The 25,955-nt window shown below is 44.3% G+C and overlaps 1 protein-coding gene across 3 annotated transcripts in view; it reads left to right on the top strand.

Moving 5' to 3' along the window:
• Positions 1–25,955, top strand: part of HGF (hepatocyte growth factor) — a 299,651-nt gene that overhangs the window by 257,541 nt on the left and 16,155 nt on the right. For 2 of the 3 annotated variants that reach the window (XM_069228683.1, XM_069228682.1), the window contains exons 15-16: positions 14,223–14,366; positions 24,291–24,397. In XM_069228683.1, the coding sequence (XP_069084784.1) occupies positions 14,223–14,366; positions 24,291–24,397 (251 nt within the window). The remainder of the gene's footprint in view (positions 1–14,222; positions 14,367–24,290; positions 24,398–25,955) is intronic. The other variant, XM_069228684.1, reaches the window with a different exon arrangement.

Here is a 25,955-nt window from a genome sequence, read left to right as displayed (position 1 = left end):
CCTACTTTTTCAGGTTCGTCACATCCGGAATCCACCATTGGGTTCCACCGACATGGTCCAAGGGTCGCGACAGCAGCTGGATAATCAAGATAATTGAGGTAGTACCGCCATGTAAAGGCTGGCATAGACGGGATGCAGGGGCCCCAATGGCCGGCCCGTTGCGCTTAAGAGTGATGGGTGCTGGTACACCCTACACACCGCAGCATTGTCTTCGGCTCTGTTATGAACCGTGTCAATGTTGTGGGCTGTTTCCCACGGGGCCAAGTCATAATTAGGCCATTAGTATTGTGATAAAGAATACTTTATTTGATGTGGTACTTCCTTGTTTAACAGTTACTGACTACTGTGGTATTGTAAGTGCTTTACACTCCTCCAAGATAAGCCTGAGCTGCTCTCCACAGCTCCCCCTAGAGAGCTTTGGTTATCTAGATACCAAAACACTATCACTAAGGGTTGCCTGGACTCAGTATGGGGTGCCACACCATAGGTGTACTCCATAAATTAAGGCAGCCTCCTACAACACCAAATTGACACACACATGCAATGTGCTTGCAGGTTCCTTAACCATATTGTTACCCTATGGGGATGTAGTTAATGAAGGCATTGAGTGAAGAATATCAGAAATCTATGGTCACTTTCTGATACCCACTATCTGCACTTCAGGCAAAGGTGAATGAATCGAGGTGACGACCCCAAATTGTGACTTTGGAGTAGTGCACCATTTTTAAGAATGCAGTTTTCATGAGTAAATAGGGAAAAGTGCCTCCTGAGTGCAGGTGGCAGACGTTTCGCTTCACTTTACCTTCCTTAATAACTGTCAAGATGGAGCTGGGCAGCAACAAAATACAGTATTGAATGCACAACTCAATTTCCTTTGAGAGGGTTCGAGAAGGAAACAAGAAACAAAGAATACAGGTACAAAATAGGATCCAAAGAAGGAAAAAAGTGTCAGAGGCAGACCCTCACTGTCTTGGGAGCAGAGAGCAACTCAGTGGAACAGTGAGGTTTAAACTGATTCTGGAGGGGGAGCGACCCTTGACCCAAGGGTAGGTCGCTCCCCCTGCCGCTGCAGCTCCTCCAGGTTCCTGAGTTCCTGAGACCCACCCCACAGTAAGTACCCCCCACCTCCCAGCCCCTCGTTCTGCCCCGCGCTACTCACCCTCTCTCCTGCTCCTGCTTCTTTTCCTCTTTTCTTCTTCTCTGTTCTTCCTCCTCTCTCCTCATCTGTATTCTTCTTCTGTACTCCTCTTCTCCCCGTCTTCTCTCCTCTTCTCTTCTTCCTCATCTTCTGCTGTGGTCTTCTGCACTCTGTTTCTTCGTTTTTTGTATCTTCCTCCGTGTTCTTCTGTGTTCTTCTGTGTTACTCTGTCTTCTTCTGTCTTCCTCTGTCTTCTTCTGTCTTCCTCGGTGTTCTTCTGTATTCTTCTCTGTTCTTCTGTCTTCCTCTGTGTTCTTCTGTCTTCCTCTGTGTTCTTCTTTCTTCCTCTGTGTTCTTCTGTCTTCCTCTGTGTTCTTCTGTATTCTTCTCTGTTCTTCTGTCTTCCTCGGTGTTCTTCTGTATTCCTCTCTGTTCTTCTGTGTTCTTCTGTGTTTCTTCTGTTCTTCCGGTCTTCTGCTCTTCCGGTCTTCTGCTCTTCCGGTCTTCAGTCCTTCCGGTCTTCTGTTCTTCTGTTCTTCTGTTCTTCTGTTCTTCTGTTCTTCTGTTCTTCTGTTCTTCTGTTCTTCTGTTCTTCTGTTCTTCTTGTCTTCTGCCTTCGGCTCTTCTGCCTCCTCCGTCCTCTTCTCCCCGCGCCTGCCCTCCTGCTCCTGCCTCATCCCCCACTCGCATCCCCCCCCTCTATCTCCCCTATCTAACCCGTTCACTTTCTACCTCCCTCACTCCTCCTATCTACCTATCTCTCCATCTCTCTATCCCACTATCCAACTCCCTCACTCTCCACCTCCTCCTATCTTCCTATCTCTCTATCTTTTTCCCTATCTATCGATTTCTCTATCTACCTTTTCTCTCTACCTATTTCTCTATCTCTCCCCCCTCCCGCCACCCCCTCTATTACCTATCTTCCTATCCCCTCACTCTACCTCTCACCCTCACCCACCTCTACAACCCCCATCCCCTATCTTCACAACCCTACACCTATCTTTCTCCCTAATCTCATAAACCTCCTAACACTCTCCCCCCTCCACCCTTAAATCCCCCTCCCCCAGCTCTTCTCACTCTACCTGTCCCCCCCCTCCCTCGCGCTTTCCCGCCGCGACCTCCTGCACGCCCCCGCCCCCCAGCTCCCATTCGGCCCCAGCTGACCCCTCCCCCCCTCCTACCTCATATGGCGGAGGCGCACCAGAGGCAAGCCCGTCTGCGCCCGTCCGCGCCTGGCCGGCGCCCAGCGCCACGACCCCTGGTCCCCAGCTCTCCCAAGCCCCGATGATCCGCTACGACCCCACCACCCTCCATGTCCTCTACCTAGGACGCTCCAACACCTGCTTCCAAGCTCACCCCAAACGCACCCCTGGACCCTTCGCCTGCAACTCCTGCAAACGCATCTTCCACCACGCAACAACTACGACCACAAGCCCACGCGCCATCAACCACCTCAAGTGCATCCTAGTCAACGCTCGCTCCGTTCACAAACACGCCGTTGAACTCTGGGACCTCCTAGACTCCACAGCACCGGACGTCACCTTCATCACGGAGACCTGGATGAACGCCTCCTCTGCTCCAGACATCGCCACCGCCATCCCCGAAGGCTACAAGATCTCCAGGAAAGACCGCACCAACCAAGTAGGAGGAGGTATCGCCATCGTCTTCAAAGACTCCATCAGCGTCACCACCTCCACTGAAGACTCCCCTCTCGTCGCTGAACACCTGCATTTTCAGATTCGCACCGACCCGAGGACCACCCTCAGAGGATCCCTCGTCTACCGTCCTCCCGGACCTCGCGCCCCTTTCAGCGACGCCATCGCCGACTTCATCTCCCCGCACGCCCTCGCCTCACCGGACTACATCCTCCTAGGCGACCTCAACTTCAATCTGGAACAAAACAACGACCCCAACACCACCACCCTGCTCGACAACCTCGCCAACCTCGGCCTCAAACAACTGGTGAACACTGCCACCCACATCGCCGGACACACACTCGACCCTATCTTCTCCGCCAGCAAACACGTCTTCTTCAGCCAAGCCTGCGCCCTTCATTGGACCGACCACAGCTGCGTCCACTTCACATTCCGACGCGAGACCCGCCACCTCCACACTCAACCCATCCCTCGCCGACAGTGGAACAAGATCCCTGAAGAGCAACTCTTCTCCGCACTCGCCGCCAAACCAACCCACCCTCACCACCGACCCCAACGACTCAGCCCTCAACCTCACAAACTGGATCTCCAACTGCGCAGACAACCTTGCTCCCCTCAAACGCTCGCAGCGACAGAACAACACCAAGAAACCCCTCTGGTTCTCTGACACCCTCAAAGAATCAAAGAAAACTTGTCGCGCACTTGAGAAAGCCTGGCGCAAGGACCGCACCGCTGACAACATGACCGCCCTCAAGAACGCTACTCGCGAACACCACCACCTGATCCGCGCTGCCAAAAGGAATTTTTTCACCGACAGACTGGACAAAAACAGCCACAACAGCAGAGAACTCTTCAGCATCGTCAAGGAGTTCTCCAACCCCAGCGCCAACGCCGTCACGCCCTCACAGGATCTATGCGAATCCCTCGCCACTTTCTTCCATCGCAAGATCAGCGACCTCCACGACAGCTTCGGACACCAGACCCAACCAAACACCACCGAACCCGCATCCCCGACCATCACCCTCAACAACTGGACCCACATCAGCACGGAAGAAACCAAATCCATCATGAACTCTATCCACTCCGGCGCCCCTTCGGACCCCTGCCCGCACTTCATCTTTATCAAAGCCGACGACATCATCGCCCCGCACCTCCACACCGTCATCAGCTCTTCTTTTTCTTCTGCTACCGTCCCCGAATGCTGGAAACACGCCGAAGTCAACGCCCTACTAAAGAAACCTACGGCTGACCCGAGCGACCTGAAAAACTTCCGCCCCATCTCCCTTTCCCAGCCAAAGTAATAGAGAAGACCGTCAACAAACAGCTGACCACCTTCCTGGAAGACAACAACCTGCTCGACCCCTCACAGACCGGATTCCGAACCAACCACAGCACTGAAACCGCCCTCATCTCAGTCACAGACGACATCAGAACCCTGATGGACAACGGTGAAACAGTCGCCCTCATTCTTCTCGACCTCTCGGCTGCCTTTGACATCGTCTGTCACCGCACCCTAATCACCCGCCTCTGCTCCACCGGGATCCAAGACCAGGCCCTGGACTGGATCGCCTCCTTCCTCGCAAACCGCTCCCAAAGAGTCTACCTCCCTCCGTTTCGCTCAGAACCCACTGAGGTCATCTGCGGCGTACCTCAAGGCTCATCACTCAGCCCGACACTCTTCAATGTCTACATGAGCCCCCTCGCCAACATCGTACGCAAGCACGACATCATCATCACCTCCTACGCCGATGACACCCAACTTATACTCTCCCTCACCAAGGACCCCGCCAGCGCCAATACCAACCTACAAGAGGGTATAAAGGACGTCGCAGATTGGATGAGGCTCAGCCGCCTAAAGCTGAACTCTGAAAAAACGGAAGTCCTCATCCTCGGCAACACCCCGTCCGCCTGGGACGACTCCTGGTGGCCCACGGCCCTCGGCACCGCACCGACCCCCGCAGACCACGCCCGCAACCTCGGCTTCATCTTGGACCCCCTTCTCACCATGACCAAGCAAGTCAACGCCGTGTCCTCCGCCTGCTTCCTCACCCTCCGCATGCTCCGCAAGATCTTCCGCTGGATCCCCGCCGACACCAGAAAAACCGTGACTCACGCCCTCGTCACGAGCCGCCTGGACTACGGCAACACCCTCTACGCCGGGACCACAGCCAAACTCCAAAATCGCCTACAACGCATTCAAAACGCCTCGGCCCGCCTCATCCTCGACATACCCCGCAGCAGCCACATCTCCGCACACCTGAGACACCTGCATTGGCTCCCAGTCAGCAAAAGGATCACCTTCCGACTTCTCACCCACGCACACAAAGCCCTCCACGACAAGGGACCGGAATACCTCAACAGACGCCTCAACTTCTACGTCCCCACCCGCCCCCTCCGCTCCTCTGGCCTCGCACTCGCCGCTGTCCCTTGCATCTGACGCTCCACAGCGGGTGGGAGATCTTTCTCCTTCCTGGCGGCCAAGACCTGGAACTCCCTCCCCACCAGCCTCCGGACCACCCAGGACCACTCTGCTTTCCGGAGACTCCTAAAGACCTGGCTGTTCGAGCAGCGATAACCACCCCCTTTGTCCCTAGGTCCTTGAGACCCGCACGGGTGAGTAGCGCGCTTTATAAATGCTAATGATTTGATTTGATTTGATTTGACTTGGACTCAGCCTGGACCTGCAAATACAGGTGGCAACAGAGAAACCTAACTTGTTCCCTCTAAAGTCTGAGGAGAAGAAGTCAGTATGTGAAGGGCATTCTAAAATTAGACCCCACCTCCCGCATCCATCTCGCTGCCAGGGTGGTAACATCAAAAAGCTAAATCCATGAGGGCGTTGGCACTGAACACCTGAATGGGAGATCTTGTAAGCTTAAAAAAGTGTTTGAGTATGACCAGGAGGTATTGCAGCTCACTCACTCTACAGCTCAAAGCATGGAATCTGTTTCTCCTTTGAGTCAAACAGAATTTTGCTCTCTTGAAGTAGTAATAAATATGAATGTCACAGAGCCTGAACATTTGGTACTAGCCCAGTTAATAATACTGTCATTCTCTTGAATGCCATTTTTTAATTTCATGAAATGAATTAAGGAAGCAATTGTACCCCAGAATGCTATAGACCTAATGATTCTTGATAAAGTGTCAAAACAGAGAATACTGGTTTGATTTAGATATTGGTGGATGGGTTACTCCATCACAACGGTGACGGATATCCCACATGGCTAAATCTAAATCCCATTATTTCCTGTGGGATTTAGATTTCGGTGGACTGGATATACATCACTGTTATGATGGAGTAACCCATTCACCAATATCTAAATCAAGCCCTAAGTCTGCCACTGTATCCCCACTGTAATCTAGTTTTGCCTTCATCTAATGCAAAAATATGTGATGTACATACAGGTTTTTATCATTCTGGAGCATGGCTAAAGTCACCCCATTTAGTCCTAGAAAAATAAAAGGTAGTCTTTTAAGTACCATGTAATATATTATAAGATCTCTCTACAAATAGCTCTTGTACAATCACACACTGAGGAGAAGCATGCCTTTGACCAGTAGACGGTAGGTAATTCTTGGTAAGGAGTCATTACATTAGACTTTGACTATGTGGAACTGCCTGCTCGGGGCAGATAGCCTAAAAGGAAATGCAAGAGAAAACATGATTCTGGAACATCTTCAGCCTGGGGCAACACCAATAGAGTATGTTTAAGTCCATTTTGTTGATGGTTAAATTATGAAGCTGACTCAGAATTAAATAATGCAGGGTATTGGTTTATAAGTGGATATTCTAAGTGGATACTCTGGATGCTAAGATCTAATTTTTCAGGCTAACTGCAATATATTTATTGACAAATGGAATGGAACGAGCCTCCTGAGCATGGGGGCTGGAATGGCAAATGTCTAGCTAACACATTGGATACAAGAATGAGGACTTTGAAATAGATTCAAGAAAAATTGTGCTTATGTTAGAGAGCTCAGCCGATCTTGCAATGTATAGATTTATAACTGTAGTGATAACTAGTATTAGTAGAATATATAGGCGGTAAATACTGCCTTCTGCTGTGGTGACAGCCGGCAACGTACCACCACAGTGGCTGCAATCTGTACACCACATTATGAGCACTGCTTTACTTCCACCACAATAAGGGTGGTAATACGACAGTGTTCATAGTGGCGGAAGGTGGTAACCTGGCGCTGCTAACACCAGCCCGCCACCCCAGTAGAACGCCGCCAGCTGTATTGTGACCAGTAATACGGCCTGGCGGTGTTCTGCTGGTGGGGTGCTGCTGCCGTTAGCAGTGCCACTTCAAGTTCCCTTCCGGATGACCTCCTCGCCAGACAAAGTAAGTCGGGCATCTGACAGGGGAGCGGGGTGTGAGGGTGAGGGGTTTTGTGTGTGTGTTTGATTGTGAGCATGAATATGTGAGTGTGTGTATGAATGCATCTGTGAGTGTTGTATTGTATGTGTGGTTGTATGTGTGTGAGTGAATGTGGGTAAGAATGGCGAAGTGAGTGCATGTCTGCATGTCACTGTGATTGTGTGAAAGTATGTGTGTGAGTATGCCTGGAAGTATGCGTGTATGCCAGTGTTTGAATGAATGCATATATACCAGTGTAAGTGAATGGGTGTGTGTGTAGTGCTTGTGGGTGTCTGTGTGCGTGTCTGCGGGTGTGTGCGTGAATGCAGGTGTGTGTGTATGGTGGTGGGGGATGTGTGAATGTATCAGAGGGGGTGGGGGTGAGTTAGTAGATTGGAGGAGGTGGGGGTTAGTTTGTGTAAGGGGGTGGGGGGCAGCAGGTGAGTTTTGGGGGGTGGGGGAGCCGCCTACAGGTGACAGAGAAGAAATTCCCTGTCACCGGTAGGGCCTACTGCCATGATTTTCGTGGTATTGCTAACGCCACGAAAACCATGGTGGTAGGCCGGATCATAATGCCATGGGCGGTACTATGTCACCCCCCAGGCTGGAGATAGACATCTCTGGCCCGGTGGCTCATATTGGAGTGGAGAAGTGACGGGTTGGCTGCAGCCAACCTGCCAATCTCATAATGTGGCGGTATGTCCCGCCAGCTTGTTGGCGGTAATACCGCCACATTAACCCTGGCAGTCAGAAGACTGCCAGGGTCATAATGAGGGCGATAGTCTCCAAGTAGACGAAGATAGCGTAAGGACTCCTCAATTTCCATGTCCATCTTGTCAGTGCAAAATCACTAAACTCAGGTATTGGCTCCTCAATGTGTCCAGCATTATTTACTGAAGGAAAAACCCCAACTAAAGCATTGAAGATGATATCATGTACAACTGTTTCTCATTTCATGACAGTCAGTCTGTCGGGAACGATGTTTCTGGTGGTGACGGCGGCCCCCTGGCCGGTCCGCCCACCAGGATTGTAAAGTGGTGGTATGCCCATCACCGTGAGTGTGGCTATCCTCAGACCTTCACATTTGTAACAAGGCCCATTGTCCCAGATAGTCAAAAGGATTAAGGGTCAGACTGATATCTTGGCAGTAAGTTATTGCCAGTTATCCCAGAGCAGGATTATCTTTTCGAAAAAAAAAAAGAAAAAAAACATGAGATGATTGGCTCCATCATGTTGATGGAGCTCCGCATCCAACTTTATTAAGCATTGACAGGGACAGCCATGATGATGGTTCCTGCCAACACTTTTGAAATGACCGCTAGCTTGGAGGTCATTTTTAAAGTTGACTGGCAGAGTAGTATCGGTTGGCTGATGTTAAGTCCTCCACCAGGAAAAAGAAAAACACTCCATCTTCCAAAATTTAAATCTGGCCCTGTTTTAAATTATGTCAATGATGAACAAAAAAAAAAAATAGTGCATCAGAAAAACAATAAATAATTGAACTAGCAAGACAACATGTAAGGGGGACAGTCACCATGGGAGGGAGCCAAACACTGAATTGCATGGCAAAGGCAACAAAGGGACCATAGAAAAGCAAGATTGCACATGGGGCTCTACAAGGAACCAATAAGAAATGATGGGCGTTCACAAAGCCCAACCTAAAAACTGAACATCCTCTTTTATTCAGTGCATTGAGACCGTTCTAAGTTCCAAGTAGGTAAAGGGCTTTATTAATTTTCATTTTTTCGTGAAATAATTCATCAACACACTCCTCAACCTTCAGACTACTGAGTCATTCATTGAACCATGCTGTTGTGACTCCAATCTCCATGCATCTATTCAGTGATTTCACATTGTTATATAATGAAAAATATGTTGTAAGTAACACCATATTTGCAGTTTTTGTCAAAGATTTCTTGGGGGTAGAACCTCCCAAAACATCCCTTGCAGTGGTCAGGCTCATTCGCTATATTCACTCACTATGTACAGTATGAGGGCTAGGCCAAGAGCAATAATAATATTTCAATTGGTTTGATGTGTAGTGCAGAGTAGAAAACATTTAAGGTTCTACTGGGCCCAATGATAGTAGTGTTCTCAGATGTGTGTTCTTGATTCTCTGTAGAGCAATCTATATGGCCCCACACATCTGCCCCATAGACAGTTGCAGCTACTGCCTTAGCTCTATTTATGTGCAACAAGATACTCAGGGATTGGCTCCCGATCCTTTCTTTGCATCTGACAGCAGCTGCAACTTGTTTCAGGGCCACTGCTGTCTTATCTCTATGTTGATTCCAAACAAGCTTATTATCAAAACCTATGCCTAGATCCCACATAATCAAATGTAATCACCGGTTCTAATGGATCATTAACATAAAATAAGTTCCTCAAGATTACCTTAGATTTCATCATCATGACCTTTGTTTTCTGTTACCTTGATCGTTAGTTGTTTTTCTGTGCAGTATTTGACAAAGCCTTTTAAAAGTGTGTGCATAGAAAGATCGGTCAGGGAAACTGCATCTCCTGCAAACAGTGATACCTGTGTTCTATTAATGCAGAGTTTTAGGTTATCAAATATCATATTCTACAGATGCCATCTAACTTTGTTCAAGAAAACCAAGAAAAGGAAGGGAGCTGGAATGCATCCCCGGCACACGCCTGTGAGAATTGGAAAACACTCAGGAGTCTCTCCACTTGGCCTATAGCACACCTATGCCGATCCATCAGTGTGTAAGCTTTGTGGTGCTTTTATTAATAAGTACCTTAGACCCAAACATTCTAGTGCAAACAATAGCTGGTCTCTTTTAACCAGTTCAAAGTCTCATTTAAGAACAAAGGATCTCCTTTTTGTTTTACATATTTGTATACATTAAAGGCAGATGAATCACCCATTCAAATATTCAATGTCCTTTCCTGAAGTCAGCTTGAATATCAGCATGGATGTTTCTTGTATCATCCCATTCTTGTATTCAATTATAAATAATTTATCCATAGAGCTTTCTCACCTCCTCAAAAGTGATATATAGTGGTAATTAGATGTATTGGTTTGAGAACCCTTCTTTGGAATCTGTAAGATTGTTGCATTTCACCATGACTGAGGGGTGTTCCTGGGTCTCAAAATGGAGTTGGATACTGTGGTGAAAATGTGAGTCCATAGTAAAGTATAGCTTTAAAAATGTGTATTGGTCTAAGGTCCATACCAGGGGCTGATTTTGATTGTTGCTTTGCAACAGCTCTTTATACCTTCTGATTTTTAATAATTATAATTTTATTCTTTGTGTGTACTTTTTGGCAACAAGCTCAGAGAAATGCTGATTCCGCACCTTGGCCCCAATTCATGCACCCTGGGCCTTTCTAGATGCACTGTAGCCCCATGCGATAATTGACCAACGTTTTCAGGCTTTTTTCTTTGAAAGCTTTCTTAACATTTCCCCCATAATTTATATTGCATTGCAGCTTTTTTCTCAGATATCACAGCTTTATAGTGCCATCCAAATCATGTGACTTCTATCTGTAAACCCATATCAACTTGGTAGGGCACAGATCAACCTCTTTTAACTGGATCAACATTTATGATCAAACCATTTGCCCAGTACTTTGTCCTCTTTGAAATGGTTACTAGGTATAGTGGTTGTCAAGAAAGAGTATATATTACAGCTGATTTTCTCATAGAGTTTAATCACCCTGTTCATGTCATGTCTTTCAGACACTGGTTCCATTTATATCAGACTAGGGTTAATTAACTGCCTGTCTAAGGCAGGTTTGAACAAATACAGGTCCTGTATTGGTACCTCCAACTTAAACCCCACCCTGTAGCTTTACTGGCACTAATAGGTAAGGTGATACGGGCATTATGATCACTGTCAGGTCACAAAATAACCCACATATCCCATACTGTTACCCAAGCTTGAATGTGTTTCAACATATATTCAATAAGGGCTCAAGGTTTATGTCCTCTTTATGTCATGTGTGCTGGGGCATCTGACATAGCCCTTAGCCCACAAGGCAACATCGTTGACACAAATTATCTCCTCTATTTCTTATTCCTATTAATGTGTTATAGAACAACTTCAGGGACTCCCCATGAGAGGTCCTCTTCAGGGTTTGCACTACAATGAAAACAATACCCAGGGAGATATTGAAATAACCACAGACTATTATTCAGTATTTATGGTGATAGTCTTCAGTTGAATCTGATCTTTAGTATTCATTTTTTTAAAACATCTAAAATGGCCTTAGCGCTATCCTTACTGAAGGGATTTAAGCATTGACTGCGTCAGTAACTCAAGGGGCAATCCCCACCTTAACTAATCTCTGGAATATTAAAGGACATACTAACTACAGGGAGGAGTTCAGCAGTGTTTTGTAGCTTCGAGGACATTCACGTAACTTCGCCCCCTGATGGATGAGCATGTAATATATCTTTCCATACTAACTTCTACCTTTGCCCACATCTCTTGTAGGAAGCAGATATCACTTTGCTTAATACAGGATTGCCATTCTAGCTCATCTAACTTGCCCAAAAGACCAACGATATTCTAACTTATTATTTTTAATGTGTTTAGCTTATTTCCCCCATCACCTTTTCCCACTGTAGCTCACTACTCTGCCATAGGTGTTTCAGGGGTAGTGATAACACCTCATTGTATGCCTATGGGAATTGTAGGTCTATATGAATTTATTAAGGCTGCAGGTAACCATGCGTGAGAGAAAAAAACTACAGCATGAGCTACAATAATAATGTATCTGAAGATATGAAACACTTCAGAAGTAAATCCGTATAGGGACTGATTCATATATTATGATAAATTCAAGTCGATCAATAAGTAATAAATTATGATATCTGACTGCTAAACCAAGACAAATAATCACAAGGGGAAAGGGAACAAAATCACAAAGCGAAAACCTTTAATCAAATCATGTAAATGAACAAATGATCATGAAATATAAAAAATATCTTAGTATATAAACAGAAAATCTAGTTCAAGCACGCCACATTCAAACTACCCGACAATAGGCAATATAATACAATGAAAAGAGATCATAATACAGATACCACACAATTAATGAAAAAATACAAAATATATATACATACAGGAAAAAACAATACTCGATAACTGATAAATATATATAAGTAATAGTCTAATAGAGAAATAGTCTATATTTAAATCTATATTTAAAAAAGAGAACGAGTCGGAGTGGCAACACTACAGCAAGGATATGCTGAGGGACTGACGGCCTACGCGCGTTTCGGTGTTCCTAGTGATTATAGGTCACCTTCTTCAGGGCCATTCCCTTTAATATGGTACGATGAAGATCAAGTTTTAGCAGCCAGATTTTAAAGTTGATTGAACACTAAACGCTTGGTACGTTTGGATCGCATAGTCATGTCATTTGGATTATCTTGGCTGGAAGTTCAGACAGTACTACTGCTATATAGTCATTCTAATCTTTTGTAGATGCATGCAACCATCTGGTATAATAGGAGAAGATGATCTGGCTGAAACAAATTGAACTAATAGCTTTTATTCGATGATCTTTCCTCTGTCTCCGAGTTAGTGAGGCTTTGGATGATAGTCCGATATGCTGATATCATCCTCGCTAGTCAATAAGCATTGGCGGCCGCGGCTCCACGGGGTTATAATGGTCATGCACAAGTATTTTTCTATATGATTATGGTCTTTTAGTTTATAATTTTCTTTCCATTTAGACCAGTCGTTGCCCCCCCACATCCTCTGTTTTTGAAATTACAGTTATTGCCCTTGCATCTGATTTTTCATGGTTAAATATATTGAGTCATTGGTTGGAGTACTCCCTCCTCATCAGAAACCCCCAATTGATGGGAAACTACATCTACACCGATTACCAGCAGCCCATCAACATTATCCATGACCAGAGATGTTTCAAAATTCTATTCTAGTGACATAACAGCCATATTTTTCAACATGTAGCACAAGGTTCACCAAATTTAAATTCTTAGAGATGAGCAGTAGTAGTGATGGAATCAAGTAGACAATGTCCTGTAGAAGCGATCTATTTAGCAGCAGGTTGAGCGAGGCATCTGTGAATATGTCCACAAAGTCTAGTATAAAGGATTTGCAGCAAGTTAATTCTCTGAACAATGGTGGTAAAAGCTCCCCTACCTTTCTTCAAGAGTCTTTGAACTGCCTTTGTTGTACACAGTAAATGATTCAGTAGAGGGATTTATTGGGACAGGTAGCTCAGGTAGAGAGATTGATTGTGTGTGGCTGTGTGGACCTTTCAAATGCCTAATTTGTAGATCATCCACTATGGTTTCAAGTGTAGTACTATCCGCTGATGATCCTCCTCAAGACCTCCTGCACTAGAATGAAACTAACTCCCCATATTCTCATTTTTGTAATTTGTCTTTGCTTCATGCTGTTGCTATTACTTCAAATTTACCCAGTTCCTACAGCTTTTTGCTTGCAAGAAAATATAGGGATAATATCATTAAGTGAGCTTAAACTTGAAGCATTGAAAATAATCCTTAAAATGTCACCATACTTAAATAAATGAATAGTATATTTGTAAAAATAAATGCCACACCATATATATTCAAGGTTAAGAACAATATTAGCTACAAAAGCTTGTGACAGAGTATTTGGCTATTATCTCACCTAAACAACACAACAGATATGGGTGCCTAAAGGAAAATAACCAATGGCAAGTTTGGAATTCAATCCACATTTTTTCTATACATTCATGTATATTCAGAAATAAAACAAGGTAAAGTATCTTTTCCCAAATGTTTTCAAGGACTGCAGAAAAATCTAATTTTTGTCTTGTGAATGACAAGCTAAATTGTGAAATGTGATTCATATCAACTCAACAAACATTGTAATTTGTGGGGTTTAGTGAGGCTATAGAATCCTTAGAAACTATGAGACTACTTGCAATTTAGACAGTTGTTTCTCTCTGTTAGCAATGAATCTATTTGTGCACAAAATGTATCCATTTGCTTATGTCTTTGTATTGCAGGCATATAATATTTTCTATTTATTGTTTTAACTACAAATGTAACATACATGCTAATCAAGCTGTCTCACACAGAAATGCTGATTTGAATGATTATGAAGCATGGCTTGGAGTGCACAATATTTATAAAAGAGACGAGAAGAACAAACAAGTTATGAATATCTCCCAGCTTGTGTTTGGACCAAAGGGATCAAATCTGGTTTTGCTGAAACTTTCCAGGTGTGATTTTCTTGCATCTTAAAATGATTACAAATACTAGAATAAGTTCTGCAATTGGTTGCTTTATCTTAATCTATCATCACTGAAAGATGATGGAACAATTTAAAAGATGTTTGCATTTTTAGAAACAGATCAGAAATCTTTATATGTTATACCCTAACTTAAACTGCTGCACAGAGTGTCATCATAATGCAGCTAACACGGATAACAGATATGTTATAATTATTAGAACGAATGGGCAGTGGTTGACAATTTTAACTGATCCTAGTTAAAGCATAAATTACGCACCTATAACTTTATGATATGCCAAGAATTGCAAAAGGGAATGGTGAAACATGCTTGAGCTACTATGTTAACCTTTCTTTCAAACCTCTACAGTAGCTCAGCGTTGGAGGTTTACTTTAGAAAGGAGAGTCAAGAAATTCAAAACTAATGTGGGATGCCTGCTGGCCTTAGCATTTTAATGTACATGCTAATGAGTTTCTTTTGGTCCTTTATAACACAGGTGGTTTGCAAACTATTGGAGGAGAGGCACTGCCTTTATTCCAATAAGTGGATAATTCAGTAGTCCTGGTAAAATTCTATTGTGTACCCTTCTGTCAAATGACATAGAGATCCTCAGAATGAAGGATGCTCATAATTTCAACTTCAATCTTGGATCCTTCTTTCAGGTGGCAACAAGCTCAGGTAGTAAAACAAAAAGAGTGAGTGGCCCTAATTAGGGACAAGGAGTATAATAGGGATTATAATAGGGATTAATTAGGAGGGGAATGCAAAAAACAAATGATGATGAATAGATTTGATGAATTAGTCTCTTGTAGGCATACCTATGGAAATTGGAAGATATTGCCTTAACAATAATACCAATCAATAACTGTTTATTATTATTATTATTATTATTATTATTACTACTACTACTACTAACAAAATATATTCATAGATTGTTGTTGAACCTTAAGGAAGAAGAATTTTCTTAGAGACACTGTCAAATGTTAAGAATTTTATGGGAACTTTTTGCAGTCTCATGAGATTATAAACAAGGACAAAGGACAGTAAAAATAGAGTTAGTGAGCCTTTATTCAAGGCTTCATCATTATAGGCAGCATGCATTTTATCCTACCACCAAATGAGTCCTATTACACGTTATTCACCATTCCACTTGAGTTATCATGTACATTAATTGGAAGGCACAAAAGTACTATTACAAACCATTGCAGAAACATCATCCTTTAAAAAATGATCACAAGTACCCCTTTTATCTTGCAGGCAAGCTCACTATCTCTGGTGGTTCTTGACACACCTTCAATTGGGACACCATCAGAGCGCAGAAAAAAAGCTGTGATTCAGAGTTGCTTTTGCAAGGGTCAGAATGTCGAGTATCACACTCATTAATTACCAGGGCCATTAAATACCTCTCTCCTATGAAATTTCTGCAGGCAAAAACTGCCAAAAGTCAACAGAGTAGAGGAAAACAATTATATTTACTGTGACATGCAGATTTGTGTGCAGTAAACATAAAAATCAACTTTATTCCAAAACCACTCAGAACGAGGCTTAATTATTGCATCAGATACATTTTGAAGCCCAGGAAGTCGGATTTTATTGAGTGTGACAAATAGCACATATTCCTCTGACCAAACCATGAATGAATCTCAAACACAATAGAGGGCAACTCGGTATCTCTGAGAACTTGGGCAACTATATAATATAATAATATAATAAACAATTGTTCCCTTAACGGAAGCTCAAAGCCTGTACTTCCTAGGCAAATGTAAACTGATGAATGATTTTAGAAACCAGTTGTTTAATGTTTCTATATACACTTATATTTACACATATGCATATATACATATACATACATTTTATATACATTCTGCAGAGATTTGATAGAGCCAGGAGACTTTAGGCAAGACTGAAGAACTTCTGCCATTCGTTGCTTTCCTAAGTTCTTTGGAGACACTAATAAAGGGCGGGGCACTAAAGAATTGAGTGATTTCCTTGGGGACATAAAAGAAAGAGAAAAAACAACTTTAGTTTTTTAATTTTTGTTATTGCATGGCAGTGAGTAACCAGATTTAAATACCTGTTATTCACATTAATGCCTCTCTATGCCAGCCATATTTAAGTAAATCAGAACATAACACTGAAGACTCGTTTGTATGCTTTTAATGTATAAACCATTTCAGCTAATGAGATGGTTTGTAGATTTGTGTCAAGCTTGTATTTTTTAAATAAAATTCACTTTTAGTGGACCACAATTGATTCAACTCTCTTTGGATATTTACTTCAATGTTAAATTCAGTCAATTCTTATTTTTAAATAGCAATTTTATTGAGAGCTTCAGATACACACAAACAATACTCTAACATTTCCAGAACCAATAATTACAATTTCCTATTTGAACATTTCCACATAGCACAAATCAGTTATACAACTTTCATCATCCTGTTTATGAAACAGTGGCGTAACAAAATTGAGTGGGCCCCTCCGCACAGTACATGGTGGGCCCCCCTCTCTAGACTCACTCGGGAGGTCTCAGGCTAGTGTACTGTGATGAGGGGGTCCCCCTTTGAGCTCAGGGCACCCCCTGCACCGCAAGGGCTGCAGGGCGTTTGCTACACCCTTGATGCAGAAACCATTCGATATCTCAACAGTGGGTCTGGCAGGGAGGTGTTACTATGCCATGGCAGTATATCTTCAACTGAAAGAGAATCCTAGTACTCTATTGAGTCCCTATATACACTCAACACCTCCCATATTTTGTGTTTGTTTCCCAACAATCTTTAGTCTGCAATTTCGGACCTCCAGCAGCATGCATTCATCCACCCACTTTCTCAACTTTCCTGGACAGCGAGTGTTAGTGTTGTGCCATTTTTGTGCAATGTCTTTTTTGGCAAGGATAAGACTTACATTGCATAATGCCTGGACATAGCTGTTAGAATCTAGATAGAATGTATGGGAAGCAGGGCCATCTTCAGAGTGAGTAGCCAGCACAGGACCTACAACAAGGAATGGCCAGCAGCATTTCAGTGGTATCAAAGAATATCACACAGCCCAACCATGTGGAAGAGATTTCTCTTTGACTGCCCACATCACAGAAACTATGCATTTTGGATGGGTTAGGTATGTGCAGTACATATATTTAAACTAGATTTGTCTGGATTTGGTGACTATAGTCTACTCTCACTGGCAAATCCGTTCCTTTCTCCACTCATCCTCCCAGCTAGACCTACAGACCGGATAGGGTTCTGGGTACTATTGACAACCTTAGAGCTGCAAGATCTCCCATTAGCAACTTGACCTTTCAGCAGATGAATTTTGAAAAATACTCAACATCAGAAATGTAAGGAGACAGGGCATGTTGGACCTGCAGATAGTGAAAACATAGAGTGTATACAGTTTTGTGTCAATGCGTCTCCCAGTTTGGAGAAGCCAATGTTATCCCAAGCCTTGAATACCAACAGCATTTTTACTCCCCCAACATAATACCTAACCACAAGGTGTTATACCCCGTGAACCATCCCTCCTTCAAGGGGTAGACAGGGGTTCATGCAGCAGTTTCAAGACGGTGGTTATAACCACTGGAATATCGGACAAAATGAGTCTTTACATAAAAAGTGCAGAGGGGTGAGTTCATCCCATAGATCACCTTCCAGAAGCATGAGCAGGTCAGATTGCAGGAGAAAGTATTAAGACACTAAAGGGGTCATTTTGACCCCGGGGGTAAAAACCGCCTACCTCTGCGGCGACAGCCGCCAAAAGACTGTGTCTGTGGCTACCAGCTGTCTGTCGGATTATGACCACAGCCGGATTTCTGCCACAAGAATGGCGGAAATCCGGCTGTAGCCATGCCAGCGGATGGCACTAAGGTGGCGCTGCAGCCAGCAGCGCCTTCACACCAGTAGACAGCCACCGACCGTATCAAGACACATGATAAGGCCTGGCTGTGTTCTGCTGGTGGATGCTGCTGCTGACAGAAGCGCCCCATCCCGTCTTGTGCCAGAGGGCCTTGTGACAACAGGTAAGTCAGGTGCTCCGACAAGGGAGGGGGTTGTTGTGTGTGTGGGTGTGTGTGTGGGTGTATGTCTGTATGTGCATGTATGCGGGTGTGTGTTGCGTTTTATATGTGTGTGCATGTATGGATGTGTGAGTGCGTGTATGTTGTGTTGTGTGAATGCATGTCTCCTTGTATGTATGTAAGTGTGTGTGGATGTGTGTGTGAATGGATGTATCTATGCATGGTTGAATGTGGGAATGAGTGTGTCTATGCGTGTGTGAAGGAAGGGGCGTGTATGAAGGGGGGGTCTGGAGAAGAAAGGGGGTAATCTGTGGAGGGGAATGGGGAAGACCCCTTTCAGTGACAGGGAAAGGATTCCCTGTCATTAATAGTGCCTACCACCATGGTTTTCGTGGTGGTAAGGTTGTAACGAAAACCATGGCGGTAGGCGGGGTCATAATCCCATAGACGGACAAGTGATGGCTGCTGGGCTGGAGAGTGAAGTCTCCAGCCCGGCGGTCGTTACCGCTGTGGCAGTTGGTGTGATACATTGGCAGTAAGCCAAACTGCCAATTTCTTAATATGGAGAAAAGTACCACCATCCTATTGGCAGTACTTTCCCCCATATTAATGCTGTCTGCCGGGGTCTTGATGAGTGCCTAAATCTTCTGTGGCCAGACTTCCATCAAAGGGGAGCTTTCAATACTTAACCAGTGATAATGGAGAAGTTTTTTAATTGCATATAAATTAAGACAGTAGATGTTCGAAATAGCCCTTTTTGTAGGGTTATCCCCAAACTTTTTGCCTTCTTCCTCCTATTTATTCTGATCTGTTTTTGATGGCTTATTGTATCTGTGTAAATCACCACTGCTGATCAGTGTTAAAGTGCAAGTGCTTCCTATGTAAATTGTATTGGTGATTGGTTTATCCATGATTGGCATATCTGATTTACTAGTAAGTCCCTAGTAAAGTGCACTAGAGGTGCCCAGGGCATGTAAATCAAATGCTACTAGTGGGCCTGCAGCACTGGTTGTGCCACCACATAAGTAGCCCTATAAACATATCTCAGACCTGCCACTGCAGTGTATGCGTATACAATTTTATACTGCCATTTCGACCTGGCAAGTGTACCCACTTGCCAGGCCCAACCCTTCCCTTTTACTAGATGTAAGGCACCCATATGGTAGGGCCTAGGTAGCCCCATGGGCAGGGTGCAGTGTATTTAGAAGGTAGGACATGTACTGGTGTGTCCTAACAGTGAAATACTGCCAAAGTTGGTTTTCACTGTTGCAAGGCCTATCTCTCTCATAGGTCAACATGGGGACTGCTGTTAAATAACTTTTTAATTGCAGTTTCCCTTTGAGAGCCGATGGCGATGTGGAGTTTGGGGCCTCTGAACTCACAATATAAAAATACATCTTTTAGTAAAGTTGTTTTTTAAATTGTCTCAAAATGCCACTTTTAGAAAGTGGGCATTTTCTTGCTTAAACCATTCTGTGACTCTGCCTGTTTGTGTATTCCACGTCTGGGTCAGGCTGACAGTTGGGCTGTTGTGAAGTCCTTCTACACAGTAGCACAAAGCGTAGTCTGCATATCCTGATGGGCCATCTGGGCTAGAGTGAAAGGAGGAGTGGTCACTTACACCTGAAAGGGCGGTGCCTTTCCTCACACAATGCAGTCTCCAACCCCCGGAGTATGTCTGGGGTCAGGCCTGGGCAAGGCAGGATCCTGTGATCAACAGAGACTTTCCTTTGAAGTATGCCTACTTCAAAGGCCAAAAGGGGTATAAGTAGTGGACCCAAACCCCCAGACATTTTAAATATTTCTGGAGCAAGATGAACCTCTGCCAAGGAGAAGAGCTGAAGAGCTGGAGGAGAAGTACTGCCCCTTTGCTGTGTTGCTTTGCTGGGTTGGCCTACAGTTGCTGCTTCTGCCTTAAAAGAGAGCAAAGGGTGAACTTTGCTATGTATCCTGCTTGAGAGCGTTAACCAAGGGCTTGGATTAGAGCTTGCCTCCTGCTGGAAGTCTCAGGGACACAAATGACTTCAGCTTCATCTGCCTACAGCACTGGGAACCATGTGTTTTGGGCTGTTCAGGAAGAAAAAACACTGCAACGCTGCCAACGATACCACTGGCCTGCACAGTGACCTGCTGACGCCACACAGACTGCACTACCATGCTTCACACCGCAACCCTGGTCTCACCAATGCCGCCATCTGACATTGCCACACAGCCGCTGCATGCACAGTGACCTGTGAGCCCGCACTCTGGCATTGCCTTGCTCACACCATACCCTGGGCATCCCAGATGACAATGCTCCTGCTGACACCAGCACTGCTGCCTGCACTGCTGCCTGTGGACACTGAGAGTGAGGCACACAAAGCACCGTCCCGCATACAGGACCTGTCTTCCAATGCCAGGGCCATCGATTTGAGTCGTCCCCAGGCATCCCCATCTGCACTGCAACCCGTGCACACCTCACGGAGGCCGTCCCGTGCCACACCTCTGACTTGGGCCTCCTAATGACAGAGCTTCAGCAACGACAAAGCCGCTGCCTGCACCATGACCTGGTGATACCGCACGTCACACCTTCCCGCTTCACACCGCAGCCCTGGTCTCACCAACACTGCTGGGTGCCAGCACCAATCCGCTGCCTGCACAGTGACCTGTGGGCACCGCACTTCGCATTGTCTTGCTTTCCATCACAGCCCTGATGCCATCCACACCAGCGCTCCTGACTTCATCAGCCCAGAGTTCAATCAGCAACATGTGTGACTTCAAGGGCCCGATGACCCCCGCACCGACCTCCAGAACCAAAGCCAGTGACACCACTTTCAGAATCTCATCGCGAGGATCACGATGCCCTGCGTTTCCAAGGTATTGTTTGTGGCTCTTCCTGACACGGTAGCTGGCCCGCAATGCCGTGACCAGCCAGAACTGTTGGTTTTGTTGATCACAATACTGTGATTGACCCAGATGGAGCTATCGACTTCAAGGAGCTGTATTTTTAGGTAATTCTTGAAAAATTAATATCTTTATTACAGTATATTGGATTTTTCTCGTTTTGGTCTTGTTTTATGTAGATAAGTATTGCTATTTTGCTAAAGCCGGTGTGGTGTCCTTTTGTAGTGTTTCCCCTGTGTTACTGTGTGTTATGTGCAAGTGCTTTACACATTGCTTCTGAGATAAGCCTGGCTGCTCATCGCAAGCTACCAACGGGGTGAGCAGGTGTTATCTGAGTGGGTATCACCCTTATCCTGACTAGAGTTAGTGTCCCTATTTGGACACAGTGCAAACCGGGTGCCAAATAGAGACCCCATTTCTAAGAGAAGAGTGTTACAATGGACAAAAAACATGAAGAGTAAAGTAGGGGTAATTTTCCAGTTCAAATAAGAGTTTGGGGATGGAGACAGTTATGATGATGGCCACTGGAACCACCAAGTAGTGGATCTTCATTCCTTTGCCAGATTATCTCTGATAAACAAAATCCTCCATTTCAAATGTCAGTCCTTAGTTCCAAAAAAGCCCCAAGAGCTTTTCCTTGGTAAGTTAAATTCGCTGACTTCAACCATTAACAATCCCAGTCTGCTACCCAGTCAGTATCTCACGTTGTAAGGTGCCCACTACCTGGGTATCTTCAGTTCATTCAGGCAACCTCAAGTGCCACCGGTAAATAACCCAGGCTGGGGGTTGTGTCTTGTACTGTGGACAGGTCAGATAGGAGCATGAAGAAATAGTCTAATTTAGAAAGGAATCTATGGGCACCTGAGTAAAAGTTAAATGTAATCTATTGTGGAGACAGTGACGCTGTACGCCCCTGATAATCATGCCCTTGACTAATTCAATAAGGTGGGTGTGCATTGAATAGGGCAATTGAGGATATGAAATGAATACAGAACTCAATCCTTCACTTCATTAAAATCCATTATGAAGTATGATCTGACCTGTGAGGCCTGCATCATAATGGGCACAATCTGTAAGAATCATGTTTGCCTTTGCTGAGCAGGGAGTGCGATGCCAGCCTGTAAGGGATTGACGGGCAGACCAAGCCTGATTACCTCTGCCGAGTAGCTAGACTTGTTGGGCCAATGATTTCACTTTGGACCCAGGGGCCAGAGTGGAGGGCAGTTGAGTGCCAGAAGCAGATACTGCACTGTGTCACATGAGTATAAGTCTTTTATATTCAAGTGGGGAACTCTGGAACACTATGGAAGCACATGTCAGTGCCCTAACCACCTCCAGTCCACAGTCTTCACAATCAGCAATGGGAGCTGGGGACAACATTCAACCAGTGACAGCAGGCCTCCATCTGCCTGGTACCTGCAAATGTTCTAGATATTTCACCTATGCATAGCGTCAGAGTCCAGGCTCCATGTAGCCTGCCTCTCCCATTCCTTATCACCTCAGGCACCGGGCAAGGCTGTGAAGCCTTAGTGCTAATGGGGCCTTTCTTCTCCCCCACCCTCTACAGTTGCTGGAAAGGAGGCAGAAACTGCCACTCTTTCAGTGCCCTACTTATCCACATCATTCTCCACCACTTGGATGCAGCACCACAGTAGTACTGGGCTCTTTTTCTTTAGCTCTCGATCCCAACAAGTGGCCAGGGTGAGGTGATCAGGCCACTGCTCCTCACACTTGATAAACTGATTTAGCACTGATCCGCACCGCCATGCTTCTGTTCTCCGTATGGCTTCTGGTGTCAGCTTTCCAGGGACACCAGGCTACAAATCACTGCTGAACACCTCCACCCCATGTTCACCTCTGCTATGAGCAGACGTGGACATGGGGTGGACAGTATGATAAAGTAAAGTATGGGTACAGTGCAGCAGTAGAGAGTAAGGGCCAGATGTACGAAAAAACCAAATTGCGATTTGCAATTTGCGAGTCTCTGCGACTCGCAAATTGCAAGTCGCAATTTGGGATGCAGAAAGGTGTCTCAGACACCTTCTGCAAGTCGCTATGGGGTCGCAAAGACCCACCTCATTAATATTAATGAGGTGGGTCGCAAATTGCGGCCCCATAGCGACTATGGGCACTCGCTAACATGGAGGCCTGCTGACGTCAGCAGGCCTCCATGTTAGCGACCTGCTGCTCAATAAAGCAGGTTTTTTTTTTTTTAAATGTAGCCCGTTTTCCCTAAGGGAAAACGAGCTGCATTTTAAAAAAATCCGAAACCTTTTGTTTCGGTTTTTTCAGGGCAGGGAGTGGTCCCTTGGACCACTCCCTGCCCTGAAAAACTATTTTTGGGTGCAATCACAAACTGGAAGGGGTCCCATGGGGACCCCTTCCAATTTGCGATTGTGTTACCATCCACTTGAAGTGGATGGTAACTGCGATGCCATTTGCGACCGCATATGCGGTCGCAAATGGTATTGCATACCATTGCGAGTCGCAAATAGGAAGGGAACACCCCTTCCTATTTGCGAGTCGCACATGCATATTGCGAGTCGGTAACGACTCGCAATATGCATTTGTGCATTGCAAACCCACGTTTGCGAGTCGCAAACGGCGATTTTCGCCGTTTGCGACTCGCAAAAGGGTTGCTACATCTGGCCCTAAATTTGCACAGAATCAGTTAGGATTGTGTTAGGTCTCAGAGACACATTAACACTCCTTTTGTGCCATTTTGACGCAGCCCAGTCAATTCTTATTGACCTTTGGTATCAATCCTTCTGTAAGATTTTTCCACCCAAATTTTTGCAGGTCAGTTATTTTCCTATTGCATCAAGAATCCACAGAGCAAAATATGTTCTAACATACTACAGTGTAAACTTGAAGTCATTTGTCAGTCTTGTGATGGTTGTTAGGTGTTTCTTCGAATAATTCAATTGTATTAAATATTTGATGGACCTAATACTTTGAAGCATTATGTGCAGTAAAACATATGATGAACTATGAGCAAAAATCATTTATGTTTGTTTTAACAGGCCAGCAGTACTGAGCAACTTTGTAAACTATATCAAACTACCATATTATGGATGTACCATTCCTGAGAAGACGGCTTGTACTATCTATGGATGGGGACACACCGGAAGTAGGAGAAAAGTTTTATATCAATGGATATGCATGTTCTGAATTAAATATATCTGTTCCAGTTTAATTTTTGACCCTCTAATAAGTGAGTGAGTGACAGTGAATACATACAATAATCAAGGCACATAGTAATAGTTATCAATAAACGTATTGGAAATAATATAATAATAATCAATACAGAACTCAGACGATAATCAAAATATGTCAAATTTGACAGAGACTCAAACCAGATTTCACATCTGTTTGAAAGATGTACTAGCGAAATGTCCTCAAACTGCCTTAAACTAAATTGGGGCAAGACCAAAGTAGTTCATTTCAGCAAGTCTTGTGAGGTCTGGTCCTACTTATGGTGGCTAAAAATTCTGGGAGATAAACCCACTTTCTCTAAATCTGTTATAAAGCATTGTGTGATACTTAACAATGATTTAAATATGTCCTCACAAACCTCCCATATAGAAGCACCCTGTACTGCTATCAAGAGAATGTTAGGAACATTTTATATGGTTCCCTCAGAATAGCCGCAAAACCATTACCCAATAATTAATCATCTCTTTCTTGGTTTAAGGAAATGCATTGTATGGGGCATTCCCATTTACCTTATACATTTGTAGATAGTTCAGAGCAAGGACAGGATATCAATATTTCACTTTTCAGACAGCCACTTGTTGGACCAAGCGTCCTTTTCAATTACCCTAAACAAACACATTGATCGCTTTTGGAAAAACAGCTCAAAACCTGGCTGTTTTATAATACTGTTTAAATCTTTACTCTTCTAGTAGTATCATTTGCTCTACACTCCTCTAAGCAGCATAGCCCTTTTTAAAGCTGGGCACCATTTACGGATATCAGTGAGGTGAATAATAATAAGAATAATAATAATAAGAAGAATAATATGAGGTACAATGATAATCAATAATAAAACTAGTCTAGCATAGAATTTTCCTTTTTCTCAGGCTGGATTATATGCTGTAGGTTACGATAAATTATAGTCCAACAGGAATATTTGGAAAATCCCTATCTGGTGCTGCTCAATTACTGACAATTTCAATATTCAATTTCAAGGTTTTTTGACTTTTTGTACCCAAACTCCGAACGACAGACTGAAAGTACTAGCCAGTTTGATTGAAATATTGCATTTATGATGGCAATCCTATTCTTCTGAATTGTAAGCAACCAACTACTGCAGAAAATCAAACAGAACCATATTTTCAGAACACATGCTAAATATGCTGCAACAAACATAAATTCATCAGCTATGGAAATTCAATAATGGCTTAAATGGACGAAGCAATTGAGCGAAGAAATTATATAGACGGCCCATAAAAGACATATAGCACAAAATATATCACACAAGCAGTCAAATGTGATCAACAGAGGGATTTATTGAGAGGCCAAATGTCGTGATATGGTTATGTAGTGGTGCCATATAAATTATCAAGAGTGCTGGAGATAAGGGGTGGGGGTTCAAGAAGCACTTTAGAAGACAGTGGACTAAAAGCTGAGTGAAAGAATGGAAAATATACTGATCAATGTGTGAATAAAAAGAAAAATGGGGCTTT

This window comes from Pleurodeles waltl, chromosome 4_1 (assembly GCF_031143425.1).
Source record: "Pleurodeles waltl isolate 20211129_DDA chromosome 4_1, aPleWal1.hap1.20221129, whole genome shotgun sequence".
Taxonomy (NCBI): domain Eukaryota; kingdom Metazoa; phylum Chordata; class Amphibia; order Caudata; family Salamandridae; genus Pleurodeles; species Pleurodeles waltl.
The sequence above is the reverse complement of the archived record's forward strand: the minus strand, read 5'-3'. Positions and strand labels throughout refer to the sequence as shown.